The following is a 19,658-nucleotide window of genomic DNA, read 5'->3' on the forward strand; positions in this document are numbered from 1 at the left end:
TTGAAGGGCAGTATTTAGCAAAAAACTGCGGCAAAGATTCACTCTGAATAAGAACAACAGAGTCTCTCATTGTTCAGATCTGGAGACTTACTTCTGGGTCATTGTATTCAGTATGACTCCACCATCGCTTGGCAGGCTTTTTCTTTGTCTTCTATATTGGGTAAACACATCTGTTACAACCAAGAAAAGGAGAATTATGCACTCCCACTTAAATCTTATGTTCTATTCTAACAGTTTCATCTGTGACATTGAGGTGTAAGGAGTTGTTTTTCTTAGCCTTCTCATTTTTGTTGCTTATAAGAACCTCATTCATGACCTGACACAGTATTTTATGAAGTCAACAGAAAGGCTGTCACTGTTTTTAATGAGCTTTGGATCAAGCCCTCAGTTTTTCATCCACACAGAATAAATCCTTTTACTGCAGACACCAATGTGATATATACTGTATGAAGGTCCAAATTCTGTCACTCCTCAATTGACTCAAGATTTGAAGTCAACACTAGCAGCAAAGAGGAGAACTTGGGGACCATCAAGAGTGATATTACCTGTCTCATGTATCTTTGTTTTGGGATGTACTAGAACTGGAGATTCAACCATCATTACATTACATGAATAGCATGCAACAGATTATTGTGTATTTCACAGCACCGCGTATGAGAAAAGCAAGGGTGGTAGAGCAGGAGATCAGGTTTTTGTCACACATTCCTAAGCCAGACACCATTTGCCCATGTCCATTACCAAGCTTTTGTACGGCACAGCCCCTATCTTCGCTACTCTTGCACACCTCTTTACAATGATGATAAACCCTGATTTCACTTGGAGTATAAGTGAAACCTTAGATATCAGATCTGTTATTGTGTTTGTCTTTGCTAAAGACAGTTGACAAGTTTTCCTAAAACACATGCAGGTTGGTATTTTGCCATCAAGAGAAAAGCCAAGAGATCTGTTTGAAGCACAGTTCAATCCTGCAAGTGCGTTGATATAAAATGAGCTTTACAGTTTTTTAAGTGCTATGCGCAGTGCATGAAATATTACAAATTGATGGTACTGGAAAAAACTAATGAGTAGGTACAAATTCCATAAAAGAAAAATGATGTTTGAAATAAATATAGGATACCTTTTCAAAAAGGCCATGTGACCTTTTTGCTTTGAGACTGACACAAAGCAGTCTCACTTAGCAGTAGAGTAAGATTTTGAGACATCTGAGAGTTGAAGGAATGGTGTAACTATACAGCCCTTCATGGGTTTGGCTTTAGAAGTCTGCATGTTCAAGTGATTTTAGATCCTTTTGTATGGTTACAGTGGTTTTGGTCAATCTTGAAAGAAAATAAGAAAATTACAATTATGTTGTTATGCACTATCTTCCTTACATGGACATGGGAAGTATGTAGTGAGAGTACTGGGTGGAATGAACTGAATTACATTTAACAAAATTGAGAGTAGCCACGCAGTGAGAGAGCTTAGAACAGCTAGTAAAGCTAGACATCTGTATTTACAATACACTGACATATCTCCCTAAGCTTTGACCGATCTTCATAGGAAAGGAGTGGACAGCTTGTAGTGACTTTACAAATGAAAGATCAAATGCATGCATGATTTGCCTGCTGTATGCTGCTGTTAGGATACAAGTTTTAAATGGAAAATGTCCGGATATGCTGCTGTTTCAGTTCAGAGGAAATACGCTGGTGATGAAGTTAAGCACCTGAGTGATAAGTGGGTTTAGATTACAACACTTGTTTAAAACAGATTATAGATTTTGTAAGTGCACACTGCATATAATGTGCAAAGATTTCCACTCTTACAAGTTAGACATTGAGCATTATGCAAATAAGCCATTGCTTACTTAGATGGTAGACTGATATCTTTTTGTCCTGACATGACAAGTAAAGTATGTTTCCATTTGTTATACCCATCTGTCACAAGCTGATAAACCTCAGATCCATAAAGGTCTTATCTGAATGTATTTGTTAATGTCTTGCTTCACTGGGCACGATGACATATCATATAGTGCATATCATTTTCATTGTGTAAATAAGGAACTACAGGTTTTTTGTCAGTTATGAGATAACAGGAATTACTTGATTTCTTCTCCACATAGGCCCAGTTTGGGAAAGCATTTGGTTCAACTCATCCCTGTTCTAACTCATCCCTGTTCTGCACATCACAGAAACATGTTCTTCAAGCATATGCTTAAGAACTCTCTTGAATAGATATGCATTTCTGAATCAGAGCTATGGTATTTTAAGTTGCTGCATATGCAATTATGTTATATTCTGTGTTGATTGCACTATATAAAAAGCACTAATATTTCATTTGCTGCAAAATTTTCAGAGATAAAGACCCCTTCATGTTGAAATATAGTCTAGTTTTTTTCTATGAATCCATTTGCTATATGAGAACATCTTGATTTTTGTAGAGCATATGATTTCCATGTGGGTTTGCACTGGTGCAAGTGAGCTAATTATCTTTATTTCTGTTTTGCAGCGGGAACAACATATATCTTTAGCAAAGGTGGTGGACAAATCACTTACACGTGGCCTCCTAATGACCGGCCAAGCACTCGTGCAGACAGACTGGCAATAGGGTTTAGTACTGTTCAAAAAGAAGCTGTGTTGGTACGAGTGGACAGTTCTACTGGGCTTGGAGATTATTTAGAGCTGCATATCGTAAGTATTACTAACAAATGCATGATATTTCTTCTTGTCTTGATTGTTCTTGTATTTGTGGCTTTTTATTTTATTTTAATGTAAATACAGCAGTTTTTTAATGAACCTTTTAGGGTCAATAGTGAACTAAATGGTAATGGCTTATAGCATACAATACTGTACAGGGTCTCAGACATTCTCAAAATGCCTTTTACTTTATACAGTGCTACTTTATATGCCTTTTCAATTAAAAATCATACCATGATACCTGTACAGATATAGCAGTTCACTGCAATCTAATTACGTAAAACAGGATTTAGCAATGTCAGAGGAAGGTACATTAATCCTGGAGGATTCAATCTGGAATCTGATGGGGGAATTACAGTGTATCACAATTGACTGTGCTTATTGTTAATACTAGAATTTATCCTCCGATTTCACCATTCCTTTGTGATGATAAATCTTAAGCAGAAAGCAAGATTGTGAAGCTAGGAAGTCTAAAAAGGTAATTTCAGCTGCCTTAAAGCAAATAACTAGCAATCAAAATTGAAAGCATCTGGATTTTTATGGCAACATAAATAAATGATCAGTTGAGATAAACATAACTAGGGCAGTATAAAATTTTGTTGTTTAGATTAGTCTCAACTTTGTTAATGTATTAGTTTGATTTTGATTTAAGAATCTCTCTACTTTCAGGAAGAGAAGAGTTCCTTTTGAATGAAATTACTTATTGATCTATAACCAATTACACTTTTACCCTCAGAAAACATTCAGCAGTGATCATTTTCAAAATTAGAGGGAATTACAGTATTCAATCTTCCCAGGCTTCTTATTTCTGTAAAGGCACTCTTGCATTGTGGACCAAGGTGATTTTTCTTATTTACTAGCTTAAGTAAATAAACAAAGAAGGAAGGCCGTAAATAAAATTCAGAGGTTGTCTATACCTTTCTCTTGCTTTGAAATGCATGGACAAAATGGCTGGCTGGTATTGTACAATCTTAATTTAAAAATGTGAACAAAGCAACTTCTCCCAGGTGCCAGAAAAACTGAGAGCCTACATTTTTCAAGGCAAGTATTGTGTTGCTAAAGAGAATTTAAAAATGTGCTTTCCAAAGCTACATCTAACATCAGGTGCCTAGTCATCATTTGCCCATTTCTTTGCAATCTGAGACCAGATCCACCCACTGTGGTCAACAGTGTTACTTTCTTCTTACAGTGTTTTCTTTTTCATTAGCGTATTATACGTTTTTCTTGTAGTTTTACTATACCTGAAGTCTATTGAAACTATAATATTCGTGTAATCTTCTGTCTGGCTTTGATTTTTCCATTTTAAAACAAACACCAGGTTCATTAATTATGAGTTGGACATCAAAAATTATTGCCTGCTCATAAGTGTTTCAGGCGTTTTTTTCCCAAATAACTTTCTTATACCTGTGCTGTAGCAACAGATGGTAAAAATAAAAGAATAATTGAGAGTTTTCCATGGTCAGAAACACTACCAGCTTAATAGGGATGGGGAAAATCTTAGATTATACTTTACTGGTCTTATGAAATTTCTGTGCAGCAGCAAAAGGCCTTTTATGATCATGCTCTGTGAGGTGATCCTGGCTTCCTCCTGTTGTCTTCGCAAGAGACTTCGGGAACCTCCCTGAAGCCTGCTCTGCCTTACAGCAAAATCCATGATAACTGTGCTGAAATTTCACTGGAGCAAGGTCTGACCTTCTGAGAGCTGCTTCAATGTAGCCTCTCTCTAGAGTGGAGACACTAAGGGATTGACCTGAAATCCTAAGACATCTAGCCAGGATTTTTTTAAGGGTCGTTAATGTTAGATAAAGCTTAGAAAACTGCTGGGATGGAATTTCCTGGATAGTACTCAAAAGAAAGTTGAAAGACAGTATTTTCAAAAGCACTTATGGTACCAAAGAATGTATATCTTATTAAAGTCAGTGGAACTGTAGGTGCTTCTGAGATTTTTACCAGAGATCTATTTTAGCTCAACAAGATATTGTGAAACATCATGGTTATAAAAATGAAGAAGAACATAGAAATGGAGAGGCCTATGTATATGTTATATTTGAAAAATAGTTTATTGGATCAAAGTTTTTCAATATTGGCAGCTACTGCATTAAAGTAGCTGTAATAAAAGCAACAGGAGGGTTGTGTCATTCAAAACTTCCTTCTTGCACCAATGTTGAGAAGCCACTAAGAATGTCTTATCTACTAAATAACCAGAAACATGCAAAAGCTGTGAATAGTGGAAGGAGGAAAAACTGGAAGGAGGGAAGGGTCTAATTCTGCATGTTCTTTTGCGTGCAACCACTCACCTGTTTGTATAATGCATTTGCATGAGCAATAAATGCCTGTGTACATTGAGATGCACTGTGCATGGATAACTTACCTGTGTTATAACAACTATAACATTATAACAATGATATAGTTGTGATTTAATTATGCTGTGATTCGGTTTTACAGTATGGTAAAGACGGGTTCTTTTGTTATGGGGTTTTCATTTTACCCAGGAAGTCATTAATGACTCAGATCCTCCCTAGCGACAAATTTGGGACAGATGTGTAAGGATAGGTTTTAAGTGTTTTTTCAGCAGAATGGTGGCAAAGAAAGTTTGGAACTATTGCTTTGAGTTAAAAAATTTTAGATCATAGTCCTTACTAGCATGTTGGGGACGGTGCTTGTTTGGGATGTTTCAGAATGGAGCTGTGAGGTAGCTTGCTCTTAACCCTCTTCATTCTAGAAATGGAAGAGGAAATTACGAGTTTGATTATGGTACTTCAATGTGTGCTTGCCCTCTTTATTATTCTGTTTACTTTAAGACTATGTAAACCTAATAATGAAATCAAGCTCATAACAAATTCTGATTTGGAAAATTGCTACTTGATCATCTGAATCACAGCTTTAGTGTTAGGTTAGGAACACATTGATCTAAAGTAATCCTTTAACCTCCCCAAATAACCATTGTTAATATGAGAAACATTTAAAAAAATGTGTAATCTGCATTGCTACCAGATGCTTAACTGTTCCAGTGCAAATATTTTAAATTCCAAGATAGATTATTATAAAACTCCACCTGTACTGCAGCAGCCTAGATATAAAGGACTGGTTGTGTGTATGATATATATCCCTGTGCTTCAAGAAAGGGATGTTAATATGATTTAGTCATCCAGAGATGCAGCAATTAGTTTTCATAGCAATCACTTGACTTCTGTTATGGAAGTTGTCTCCTGTGCAGTCTCTGCTGGGAGATCTAGTTCAAGAGGAAACAGATACCATGCCTAAAAGTCTACTGCCGCTTCCTTCTCCTGTTGACAGATAAAAGAAGGACAGATAGCTCTGAGAATTACTATAATCCTCCTTTTTTCCCCTTCTCTTGGCATGGTCCGCATCCATCTCCATGCCAAAAGGAAAAGGGCAGCAGCTTCTTCACGCGGTGTTCGGTCATGTGCACTTTTATGCTTGGCTTTTTCATTGACTTTTAAAGCCTTTAGGTAATTCTGCTAGTGATTCCTATTCCTATCTCTGCTCTCCTTTTCCCACCCTCTTCTCCCAAGTCGCCGGACAGAAAAGTGTGTTTGTGTGTGTGTGTGTGTGTGTGTGTATATATATGGGGATAGGATGTGTCATTGTCTTCCACAGGCACTGTGCTGTTGCTGCCTCGAGTTTCCAGCTTTTCTATGGTGAGGAACAAAGTTAAGTTAGACAAAGATATTGTCTCAAATGGCTAAGAAATCCTGTTAAATTGCTCTTTCTGGCAATGGTGGCAGCATAGGAAACTGGCATTCTCCTGTGTGGCGCAAATAGCATTTGCTCTACGAATGAAGACAAGAAGGGTAGATTTCCATCAATAGACTTCAACCATTTAAAAAATTTGTTTTAAGTATAGATTATGCCATGTTTTCATCTTTCATTGTTAAAATGAAAGACTTAAATGAAAATTAAAATGAAAGAATATAACAAAATGTAACATTTTGTGTGCCTGATGGAAAGAGTCCGCAATTTCTGTCTTCCTTGTTTGTGTTATTTGTTTTAAAATCAAAGTGTTTTGAGAGCACAAAAACAGTGTGCTTTTTTTATGGTTATGGCTGATTTTGAAATTGAAATTGAGAACAAGAAGTTTGTATGGGGGATAAGTCCAGCAGAGCATTTTTTACAGCTTGGTGTTCCAGAAAAGACACCCAGCCTACGGGACACTAGCTAATTAAGCTAAACTGGGCTCACTGCTATTATCTCAGGCAGGGCAAGGAATAACTAATTAAGCTCAGTTACAGATACGGATCTGCTGGAGTATGTGAAATGGTGAAGATCGTTCTGATAACAAACATGCTAAGGTTTAAAATAAGGAATAAGGCAGATGCAGCAGCATTTTGAACGTTGTCCTAACCCTCTTCTGCGAGAAGCTGGGGAAAAGCACCCTGTAATTCCAGTGAGAGAAGAGTGACAATCCTACCTAGGATATAGGAAACATACAAAAAGAAAAAGAAATTAAACTCAGGGTAGATTGTAGTAGATATTTTTTATTTCATTGTGTTTGATGTTATTAGGAGAAAAGATTATAGGGAAAATGTAAACCAGTAAGTTTAATACTGTCATAGGAAAGCATGGAAAACTATTTTAAAAGATGTGGTAATATGTCACCTGAAAAAGTATGGTATGATTAAGGACAGATAGTGTCAATATATGCAAGGTATAATATAATTAACCTGAAATAATCTGAAGATGCAGCATTACTGGCATCACAGATTAATCAGTATTGTACTTAGATTTTCAAAATGTGTTTGTGAAGCTGTCAGAGTTACAATTAATGACAGAGGTGAACAGTCATAGGGGAGGAAATATTGTATGTGTTGTAATAATTGGGTTTTGGATCATGAATAAATTCTGTTTGTGCTCTTTGTACCAACTGTTTATATACTACATCTATTAAAATATATATTGTGAGAAAGGCATTTTTCATTTGAAACTTTTTCCATGAGGAAGACGTGGATAAAAATCAAGTGAAAGTTTTAGTGAGTTTTTGTCAGCTTTGGTTCAAAAATTCTCTTGCTTTAAAAAGAAGTTAATGCTTTGCCATTTTCTGAGCTATTTATTCAGTTTTTGTATATGATATACCTCATTTTTTTTGTAAACTAGGGAAATATTTAGTATCTCCAAATGAAATGTTGACTTTTGTGTAAAAAAAAAAAAATTGATATCAAGGGGTTTTGATTTTCAGCTTTAAGTTAATGGAAAATTCTGCAAAAGTTCTCTCTCAGACTTTTTCTTACTCATTTTTTTGGAACTTTTGGCAAACTTAAAAGGACTATCATTTCCTGCTCCAGTCTGTCTGTCTCTTAGTTATACATATGCAGTATTCTTCTGCACCAGGCTTTTAATAGCTGACTCTGTTAGATTCTATTGTACATATGCATAATATAAGGATAATTTTAATTTATGCAAGTATAATGACCTTCCCTCAAGCGAACAGAAATAGTAAAGCTTGAGTGAAGATCAGACTTCCGTGTTTGAATGTACCAGAGAAGAAATTGCAGAGTCTTAAGATAAATGAATTTGTTATTCTCTTTTGAATACTTCACATGTCTTGGGCTTAATGCCTAATGGAAAGTCAATTGAAAGATTCTTATTGACTTAGTTGTATTTGGATCAATGCCTAGAGAGTTGGATGTACTTTCAATGAGATTGATGGTAAAAATACCTTTGATTTTAGTGGTTTGTATTGGAGCTAATTAATTTTCCCAGGAAGAATTTAATAATCTTTAAAAAAAATATTCCCAGAATAACGTTTCTTCTAATAATCATCTTTCAAATATGGAATTCCTTATTATTGTATGCGTAGCTGTGCAATGCAAAGATTTGGGGAGGCCAGCGAGGCTTGCATATGCACAAAACACTAATGAATTTAAAATCAAATTTTTCATGTCCAGGAAGGGTTAAAAAAAAGCAGAACTGTGTTTCAGAAATCTGATATTTTAGAAGTGCTGAGCATGCACATCAGTGGCTAAAGTCAATGGAAGCTGAATATAGTCAGCATCTCTGAAAATCAGGCCATCATCATATCAGCTAAGTGGGTGTCAGGGATCACTCTGGAGCCCTGGAAAGACTTTGGATCATTAGGTTTATCAGAGTCATGATATTTAATATTCTGCTACCTTGAGGCACAAGAAAATTTCCTAAGGCTGATGTTATCTAATCCAGAATTATGCTAATATTTGATATTTCCTTATTATGCTTATATTCATGATATTTGTGATTTTTTTTTTCTCATTAATATATGCATATGGAAAATGCTATAGGGAGTTTACCTGTTGTGGGCAGTGATTGTTCTTCTCTTTGGAGAACAAAAAACTCAGCAACCAGACTATGTGTTAATTTTTAAACTGAAGAAAAATTACTATGGAAGAAGGGTTTCCAGCCTTGCTTATGTTTTGAATAGTGAAAAGCAGTGCAATCAAAAAAGAATCATTTATGGGACTAGACAGGCAGGTGAGAATGGAATTCAATGTACACAAACGTTAAGTTAATTAGAATGGGAGCAATGAATTAATCTGGGGAATTTGTGCTAAATGCAGCAATCATTTACCTTGCTGATCAGGTTAAAGATCTAAGTTTGTAGGGGGGAAAAAAAAAAAAAAATCACTGAAATGGTCAAGCCATGCCTTGAAAACATGCAATTAAGTTATTCTTTTGTATTAGCAGAGATAGATTAAAAAAACTCTGAAAAGCGATTTTATTATATAAGCTGTTAATGCCTCATCTTGAATAGTCTGCACAGTCTGTTATCATGCACTGAGCAACTGTGGTCTGTTCTTGTCATAAACAGGCCAAATTGCTGAGAGAAAGTTATGGAAATGTGCTAATTCTGGCGCAGAACAGACCGATACCTTACTGTATGAAAAATGTGAATGGAATTTGGACAGTTGATATAATTAAACAGTTTGGCTATGACTGCCATCATGGAGCGCTGAAAGGAGAAATACTGATGCTGGCGTGGAAGGTCTGTTACACCAGAGTGGCAGGTCTGATCTCCCGGCTGTGATTTCCTGGTTCCCCAGCCTAGAAATGTGCTTGAGGGAAGCAACTCCTTTCATCTTCTTCCTCTGTCCTGGGATAAATAGAAGTTCTCACTTCTTCCTCTACCCAGCAAATAATTCCTTTATGCATCCTGCTCCTTTCGTGCTTTTGGGAGGATAAAAGCTTCCTTCCCAAAAAGCATGCTGTATGACAGGGTCACCACGTGCCAGCCCCTTAGCAAGAAAAAATTGCACAACCAGTAGGACCTAAGTTCTCAGCTAAAATACCATATATCAGTCACAAAATGCTCCAGCCCTCAACACTGATGAATCTCCTGAGGTGCTTTCTTCTAGCAAAGATGTAGAGCCTGACTGAGGGTGAGTAGATATTTAAAACACTACTGGTGGCCCCACATATATTAGAATCATTTGATAGCAATATGGAAAGAATTGCATGTGGCCATGGCATTGTATAAAATGATCTTGCAGACCAGATCGTGGATGCTAACATCCCTTCTGATCTCACATATCTCAGGATTACACTGTAAATAGAATCTCTCCGTTGGCTAACTGCTTGAGATCCAAAACTTTGTCACTGAATTTGATGGCAAGTCTTCATTTGACTTTACTGTTGAAAACTGTACGCAAATGGAACTTTTGATCCAGCACGAGGAGACAACGTAAACAGGGAACTTAATTTTCCTGGGGCCTTGCTGAACTTAAAAAAATACTAAAAAGATTAAGAATAGAAGGTATTTGAGCTGAGTCATGTTATACTAATAACAAAAACTGTGCATATTTAAGAACTGCAGTGGACCAATTTGGAGAGGCAAGCAAAAGAGCAAGTATATTTAATTAAGATAAACTTGAAGAGGGTCATGACCTCTTCATAAAGCAGCTCTTATTTTTTACATTGTTACTTTTAAAGCTTTGAAGTCCTGTATGGATTACATCCAGTCTTATTTTCAAGGATTCTTTCTTTCTCTTCTCTGTCCCTTGTTCCCTATGTTGTTTTTCTGCCGTGTCCTCAAACACAAATTCATGTGCTGTGCCTGTTCTCCAGTCCCAGTGAATCCCAGTGAAAGCAGGTGGCAACCTCCAGAGGTCTCAGTGATTACATACCTTTTCTTTCCCTCAGAATGAGGCATACCGCATAGCTAAAGGAACAGAGGAGTCACTTCAGATGGTGACTATATGGTGTACTCACATGGAAGACCTTCTTGATGAGGAGCATTGCTTAGTTCTGTTTAATTACAGAACAAAAGCAGCAAGAACAAAGCAAATAAGCATGTGGCCAAAATTAGGAGACATATCCTTTTGTGACTAGGTTTTTTACATATAAATACCAAATTTCTGGCTTCAGAAAGGAGGACAGAAGAATTAGTTTATAACATACAGATAAATAAATAGCCCATCTTTCCTCCATAGCAGCACCTTTCCTAGTTAACATTATAGTCTCCTGTTGATGTTTTAGATCCATCCCAGTCTAATAAGGTCCTTTTAATCCAAAATTCCCTGCACTGGTTACTAGCCAACATCCTTGCATACAAAGGTTACAGATATTTTAGTAACTTGGCACCAAGTCTTCCAGAACATTGCTGTGTATAAGAAGAGCTGATGAAATTAGCAGACATCTTAGCAACCTTATTAAGATTTAAAGAATACTTGACTATTTGCAATAGCAGAACAGTTGAGATGTTCACTGAAACCTGGCTGATCACCCAAAGGAAGCATCGAATCATAGGAAATTATTGTGTGTCCTGGTTTCAGCTGGAATAGAGTTAATTTTCTTCCTAGTAGCAGGCATAGTGCTGTGTTTTGGATTTAGTAGGAGAAGAACGTTGATAACACACTGATGTTTTTAGTTGTTGCTAAGTACTGCTTATGCTAGTCAAGGACTTTTCAGCTTCCCATGCTCTGCCAGGTGCACAAGATGTTGGGAGGGGGCACAGCCAGAATAGTTGATCCAAACTGCCCAAAGAGCTATTCCATACCATATGACGTCATGCTCAGTATATAAACTGGGCGGGGTTGGCCGGGGAGCAGCGATCGCTGCTCGGGAACTGGTTGGGTATCGGTCAGCGGGTGGTGAGCAATTGCATTGTGCATCACTTGCTTTGTATATTATTATTACTATTATTATTATATTGTTATTATTATCATTTCTATTTTACTTTATTTCAATTATTAAACTGTTCTTATCTCAACCCAGGAGTGTTTCTCACTCTTACTCCTCCGATTCTCTCCCCCATCCCATCGTGGCAGGGGCAGTGAGCGAGCGGCTGCATGGTGCTTAGTTGCTGGCTGGGGCTAAACCACGACATTTTGCTTATTTGAAGAATGAGAGCTCTGGATGATTGAGGGTCGCTTCCAAGAGCTAGCCACTTTTGTCCACCTATCCTACCTTGGTACTTCCCTGCTTATTATATCTACTGTGCATTTTATTAAGCATATACTGTTTGTTATATCTAGTAATATAATAGAGTCATCCGTGAAAATATTTCCTAGCTTGTTACTGCCTAGTTCTCATCTAATTTTAGAGAAGCGCAAAAAGATTTGCACTCCCTTCTCCCTGCTAGGCATGCCTGGCTCATAACCAAGTGGAAAGCATATGTACCCAGTGTGTTAGAAGCCATGACAGTGGAGGGTGTAGGCAGGTTGTGGGCACTTTGGGCTGACAATGTGTGGTTTGGAAAAAAAGAAAAGGACAGATGTGAGCGATGGCATCACTTTCAGAATATCCTGGACTATGCTTTTAGCTCCTGATGGCTGTTTGAATAAGAGAGAGTGACTCTCAGATTGCTGTGACCCATCAAAAGAGGGCCAGGTTTGCACAGGACAGATCAAGGTTTGTTTCTTATGAATATAAGCCAGAACCCAAGATCTGGCCCATTAACTCCCTGTCTTTTAAATTTATGAGCTCTAAGTGACGATAAGGATATAGTGTGTGCTGCAGCACAAAGTACCAGCGTAGCAGTTTTTCAGTGAACATGCAGTATGAACAATATCATTTTTAATACCAGTCAGAGAGATTAGCCTGTCGATGCAGAACAAGGCTAGGGGAAAAGTGCTGCTGGTGGCCTGAACAGATTCTGATCATAACTCCAAATATTTCTCATCCCATCACTTCCACTATTAATTTGTCTGAAGAAACTGCAGAAATATGAGTAAGTGTGAGCAGGATATACATCAGGCCAGAAAACTCCTGCTGGAAGGTGAAAGGTACAGAAGCAATTTTAGAGAGCCTGCTGCTTTGCTTCAGGCGTTTGTTTAAGTAAACATTGCTATTATAGTTAATCACTTTGTGCTAATAAGGAAAGCTCATCTTAATACTATTCTGGTTTTGTGAGATACTACCTTAATTGTAACTCATAATTAGTTAATTAGACAATTTATTTAATTCAGGTTTTGCTCTGTGATGCCTCAGTGTCATCACCAAACTGGAAACTTGTTTTAATATTTAATGCTAGTTTGCTTTTTTTCTTCCAGATCGTTTTATCGTATTGATCCTTTCTCACTTTTTACTTACATCACTGTGTCAGTGAGGAGTACCTGTAGTTAAATCAGTGAATTTAATCTGGTGTACTGGGTGGTAGAACTGAACACACTGGGCCTGGTTCCTGTTTTCAGCTAGTTTAGCTATTTAACTTTTAGAATCTCTGACACTAACTGATTGCACCAGGGTCATGCAGGACATAGAGCCAGAGCAGGGAACTTCCCTAGATTTCCCGAAACCCAGGTTACCAATTCAAACTTCATCTGCTTTTCAGTAATGTGCCTGTGCTGTCTAATCATTTTCTCTCTTACCTGAGCATGACATGCTTGACATCAGTGCATCTCCACTGCTGGCATATCACTGAGCAGCCTTTTGCTTTCTCTTACAGCAACAACCATAGCTGTAAAATATTTGCCTTCCCTATCAGTAGTGATTCTTCCTGTTCGACAGTGGGCTGCTGCTGCTGCTAAGGCTCGTGGTTTTTTGCTTAGATCATGCTGGTCCCAAGAATTTCTGCAACAATAACAGACAGGATAAGTATTTAATGAACTGATATTGTCAATATTCTGGTGGTTTATGCTTAATGTAACAATCCCACTAACAACAGGTGAGTTTTCCTGTTAAGTGTTTGGAGAGGCTAAAATACCTCTCTGTTTGTGAAAGCCCATTTACGCTGAAGCATTCTGATGCTCCAGAGGGTGGATTAGCTGAAGGAACTGACTCACGCATTTCTTGGCATTTCAATAATTACCTAGCTTACGTTTAATAAGGGATGCCGAGGAACAAAGGAAAGACACAGGCCCTTCAGTTTTGCCAGTTCTGTGTGAAATTATCCTGAAGCCTTCAGTGCATCAGCATGAAACTACTAACTGGCTTTAACATCTTGTTAACTTCTTGCAGGTGATAATCTATGTTCAGTCAAGGACCAAATATAAGTCCAGATATTCCCTCAGGGAGATGTAAATCATGCTAGCTGCTGCAGCATTACACATTCTCTGTGGTCTAGGAAAAGCCGCTCATCAGGACTGGGAAGTCTTCCCTCTGTGTATTCTGCTGTTGGGTCAGGTACTCCTCTTCATTCCGGGCCTGTGGATTGAAGGATGGGGTTGAAGCATTACATCCTCGACGGATATCATCATGCTCCATTTTGGGGCTGGAATCTCTTGTTGTTTTCTGTTCAGCCCTTACCCTTGATGGACTTGTGACTTAGTGCCTACACGCTGAATGCCACAGACTGTATTCTTCCTGTTCTCTGTGAAACCCCATTAATGTTCTGAAGCCTTATTGTTCCCCATACGGGTTTTTTTTTTTCCTGACCCAGTGAATTCCAGGGAACAACAGAGAGTTCGTGGAGCAAAAGTACTCAGCCTTTCCCTTGCATAGCAGATGGAGTTTTTAAGACTCGCTGTGGATTATGTAGCAGTGCCATCTCATTTAGGGACAAGCACAAAGACCATTATCATACGTGGAGCTACTTTACAGTAACTTCTACCAATTAAAATAAAAAGTGAAAAGATTATGCTATAGAGTCTTAATAACCACTCAGCATATTTGATAAAGTCACTGCTGTCGGTATCATATTCACCCCTATGTTTAATAGCTGAACAGATGCAGCTCACTAGAGCACCACATGGTATGCAGCAGCAGGGAGTCCCATTTGACAAGTTGGCTTTGTTTTATTTCCTTCCCAGAGAGCCTTCCCTGATATCCCAAGTTTCTGTAGTGTTTTGATTTGCTATTCAGCAAACAGAAAAAGGCAAGGGGATTCTGTACTGCTTGTTTTCAAAGACTTTTTAGTGGAAGGACTATGAAATTCCTAATAAAGCTAATATAAGGCATGTTTTAATGTAAAATTGTCAGCCTTTGATCTGAAAAGGGTTGGGTTTTAGCAGGTGGCATATATCTACATGCACAGGTTGCTTGTAGGATAGCAGCTATGCTGTTTTGTGGAGGTGGCTTCAAGTTTGGAGATTTTTTTTTTTTTTTAATTGCAAGGTTTTGTGTACACGTCTGCAAGTCACTTTGCATGGTGAGCAATAACTCTTGGCTGTAATAGTGCCATGGGACGCTGCGGTTGTTTGGTGCTTCTAGATTTGCTCTCCATGGAACAATTCATAGGAGCATTTTGTGAGACTTTCCAATCTTCTAATTGCTCGTCTGGAAAAACACCTGACTATATACTCTGAGGCTAAAATAAGATGGCTATGCTCTTAATATATTCTAAAAAAACACAGGATAATACAGAGTAGATAATAAAACCTTGTCTATACGATTTGGGTATTTGTTTCCTGGAAACATATAATAAAGATGGAAACAAGACTAAAAGTGCTGCAAGAATTATGTTACCACCTCATATTATGTGATCCATAGATAAACACAGAAACTCCCTTGGTTATATTTCCTATTTGTTACTAATGTGGTTAGTTATATAATATAGTAATAGTAATATAGTTAAAGATAGGTGCTGCCAAGGGCTAAATTAATGGGCAGTGTCTTCCCAAGAACTAAAAACTTGTCACAGCTTTGTGCTCAGCCGATATGCTCCTTTGGAAGATATTTAAGATTTCTGCATTTCTATTCCTAATCTACTTTTTTAATATTTTGCTGGCTATTTACACTGACATTCTTAAGGCATTGATTTTCTTTTCTTCTTTCTTGCTTTTCACTGCATATTCAAACTCAAAAAAAACACCGGCACGTCTCCTTGTCACAGCTGTAGTGTGGTACATGATGACACCAAGCTGTGCTAGTGTGGGAGGAGGGGAGATAGGGGTTGCAAGCACTGTGGAGAACTGATTAAAATTCAAAATGAGCTTGATAAAGTGGAGAAATAGTCTGAAATCAGGAAGATGAATTTCTACAAAGGAAAGCACAGAGTTCTGTACCTAAGGTGGAAAAATCAAATCCACAGCAATAAAATGAGGAATAATTGTGGTCAAGCAGCAGTTCTATAGAAAAGATTGGGAAGTTACAGCTGATTGCAATTTGCTGCAGAGACAGACAGGCATCGGTCTGGGATGTATTGACAACACCTGGGGTGGCAGAGGAGGCAAAGAAGTTAGTTGCTCACTCAGTACTTCTGGGACCTTAGCTGAAGAAGTATGTCTAGTTTTGAGCGCTCGACTTTGAAAAGGAGGTAAGTAAATTAGGCAGCTAATAAAAGAACCAGTAATGTACTCTAGTTTAATTAACACATAGCTCCTAAGAAGAAAACAAAAGAATGGGCTCTGTTTTGTTCATAAAAGAGAAGACAGGGAGTGACTGGATGCGAAAACTACCTTTTAACACATACAGGTTGTTTAAACAGGACTGTGGCTAATTTGTTTTGCCTGTCTGGACGGCTAGGCTAAGAAACAGTTGGTTTAATTTGCAACAATGCTATCAGGTATTGGGAAAAAAAAAAATTCTAGCTATGTTTGATGGTCAGCAATGGAGCGGGTTACATAGGTAGGCCCCGTCAATCTATGCTTTGAAGATCAGACTGCTTTCCTATTGGTAATGGGAATGCGATAGAGACTTCTGCTGTTACGTTTTTGCTAAAGTTAGCCTGGATGCACTTGCTGTTGCCAGTGTGTGATGGGTGTACTGAGGTCGTCTTCAGCTGTACGCTCCCATTTATGCTGCAGTTTTTAACTGGAAGGCTGAGGTCCAGGAATGATTTAAAATGAATGCTTAGATGTAAGCACAGAGAGGTTCTCTGTTTTCATTCCTAACAACACAGAAAAGGGAGAGAGTAAGCTGCTGCTAAGCATATTCTTTTCATATCCATTGGTCTTAGTGTCATCAGCAAACTCTAAGACTGCACAGCAGCACAAGGTAGAACCTGTTCTTCCTTTGCTGTATCAACATACCCTCTTGTTTAACACTAGCCAGCTGCTTTGCTGCTATATGCAGGAAAGAAATTTGAATCCGTACATCTGAGAATTGCTCTCTGGCCAAGCAAAGGCCTGTTGGTGTGTTCTTCACCGCCTGTTGGCGTGTGCCTCCTCTTCAGCTTGTGGGAAAGGTGGTGGTGATGTAACTAACTTTGCCTCCTCGCCCACCTCTCAAATGTTAGCAAGTGTTTGCTTTGGTTGCTGTGTGGGAGTAGTGAGGTAATTTGAACTGTCCTGGTGTAAATCCAAAATAACCTGAACGGGTGAAATAGATTACTGCACAAAACTCATTTGATTATATTGCAAGAATAATGTGCAGTTGGAGTGAATTTATTTTTCAGGTTTTTGAGCTATTTGGCCAGTTCACTGGCTGCAGATATAGCTGCGCAGCTGTGTGAAATGGTTTTTAAGTTTCCTTGTCACAATAGTGCATGCAGATTATCTGAAAGATAATAATCACTCACAAATCACAGAAGACAAGCTTTCCTGTTCCGTTGCTAAAATAGACTCACTAGTTTCTTAACATTAGTGACTATTTGTGATGAGGCTTTCTAATGATTTTAACAGAATGCTGATTAAAAAATCTCCTTTAGCTATTAATAGTTGTCAGAACTTTGGGCTCATATCACGAAAGCTCAGTACGCTTTAAGCACGTAAGAGCTTCTATCTTTTTGGCGTTATTCTCTGGGACTAAACCTTGCAACTCTGTACATGCCTTTGTCTGTAGACTGTATTCTGGGGTTTCCTTTGGAGCAACGGCAGGGTATTGCCGTGAGCACCAGCCATGCTGCATCTGCAGGAACTTGGTCTGGACTAAACCAGCTTGGGTTTTGGGTTATCGCTTTGTGGTGACAGCTGATAGTGGTCTGCTTAGATATGAACCGGTAGCATTGGTCTTTTTCTGCTGTCAGCCATGTGCAGTAGAGAACAAGCATGCATTTGCCTCTGTGCCAAGGAAGGTAAATATCCCCCACCCCATCCTTTCATCCTGCTTTCTAACCCTCTTCTCCCCAAGTTGTGTCATGCAGCTTTACCGGCTATTTTGCACTTCTGCACTCGCAAAGGTAGGTCATGGATTTGCTTCGTTGCCGCAAAATATAGAACTCATCCAGGCTGATAATGTATGTCCTTTCATTTAGTTGGAAGAAAAACGATGAATAAAATCATCGCTGTGACTGTGTCAGGATTGTCACTTTATCTGTCTTGTAATGGAGATGTTGTTCAGCATTTCTAATTACGATATTAATCTTCGCTATCCCCTGACGCAGGTGTAATATCAGGAATACTAGTGCATGACAAATTTATTACTTTTAACCCTCAGAGGCACCAGTCACAAACACTTTTGGTTTGCTGGCAAACCTAATTGGTTCCCTATAGTCCTTCCTTTTCTTACTGAAAATATTTGATAGATTCATGCTGCGTTTTTCCGATAATGTACAGTAACATTAAAAATCGAGACAGGGAAACGGTTTTGCGTGAATCATGTTCTCCCACGCACATACTACTCATAAAGTGATTATCAGAAACATTCCTTGCATTGTTAGTATTTTTTTACATTATAAACAGGATTGATTTCTGCATCTGAATTTTTCACATGTAAGCTTATGCTTTAGAAAGCTTACCGACTTGGAGTATTTTTTTAATTGTAAGTGTAATTTCATTTTAAATGTTAGCTTGCAAGAGAGTTCCTAATCGCAAGCAAACGATTTACCTGTGGCGAGCTGGAGACGAGTTGGAGGGTGTAAAGCCAACAAAGTATACTCATGGAAGCACTTCAGGAGGTGGTGGAGCCTTCCCTCCATGCCGCTCTACTGTGCTTCCCTGTGGGCCTGACTGGTTCTGAGTGATGCTAAATTATGGTATCATAATTTAGCTGGTACTCATCCTTTTGGTCCTATTGGGGAGGTAAGAGCAGCGCTTTGACTCTTAAGGCTGATTTTTAGGAAGTTACTAGACTTGTCTGCTACTGCTCAGCTGGCTCTTTTATAAATGTTCAAAGGTGGGATGCTAATATTTGGTTTTTTCCTCCACTTCAAGCACATGCACCTATCTCAGGAAAAACTTTATGGGTTTTCAAACTTCTGTTATTTTGATCTAATATAGGTTAAAAACACCAAACCTATCCCTTGTAGGTGCAATCAAGGGCTACCTATTTAGTAACTGTCGACATGTTTCTGTTGACCACCAGGAACTGGATACAGAAGGAGAAAGATCAGTGATCTGATCTAGGTAGTAGTGCTATATAAGTTAGAAAATGATGTTTTTCCAGTCTCATTTCTGAATAGAAACTGGAACAAGGAAAACTTTTAGGATTGGGATAGAATGTACAAGCAAAGGCTAAAGGATTCATTCTTTGGCACCACTAACCAATTGGTGCTGACTTCAGTGGGACTGGGAGAAACCTGGATTCAAATCCTTTCCCTGCCTAGTTCAGACTGGGACCTGATCCAGGCTCCCACACTGTAGCTTGAGGACTTTAGCGTCAACTTTTGACTCGCCTTGGTGACTGAATCTTTGTTTCATTCTGTGTTTCTAAAAATGTAAAATTTTTATTTTTGTTACTGTACATCAGGAAGGAGATAGTTTTAAAACTTTCTTTCTTTTTTATTTAATATTTGTGAAA

General features: G+C 38.2%; 1 protein-coding gene across 21 annotated transcripts in view; it reads left to right on the forward strand.

Annotated features, from left to right (window-relative positions):
- NRXN1 (neurexin 1) overlaps nt 1–19,658 on the forward strand; it is a 728,426-nt gene that overhangs the window by 505,695 nt on the left and 203,073 nt on the right. For all 21 annotated transcript variants that reach the window (XM_075708526.1, XM_075708515.1, XM_075708516.1 and 18 more), the window contains one exon: nt 2,485–2,666. In XM_075708526.1, the coding sequence (XP_075564641.1) occupies nt 2,485–2,666 (182 nt within the window). The remainder of the gene's footprint in view (nt 1–2,484; nt 2,667–19,658) is intronic.

Source organism: Pelecanus crispus, chromosome 3 (genome assembly GCF_030463565.1).
Source record: "Pelecanus crispus isolate bPelCri1 chromosome 3, bPelCri1.pri, whole genome shotgun sequence".
Taxonomy (NCBI): Eukaryota; Metazoa; Chordata; class Aves; order Pelecaniformes; family Pelecanidae; genus Pelecanus; species Pelecanus crispus.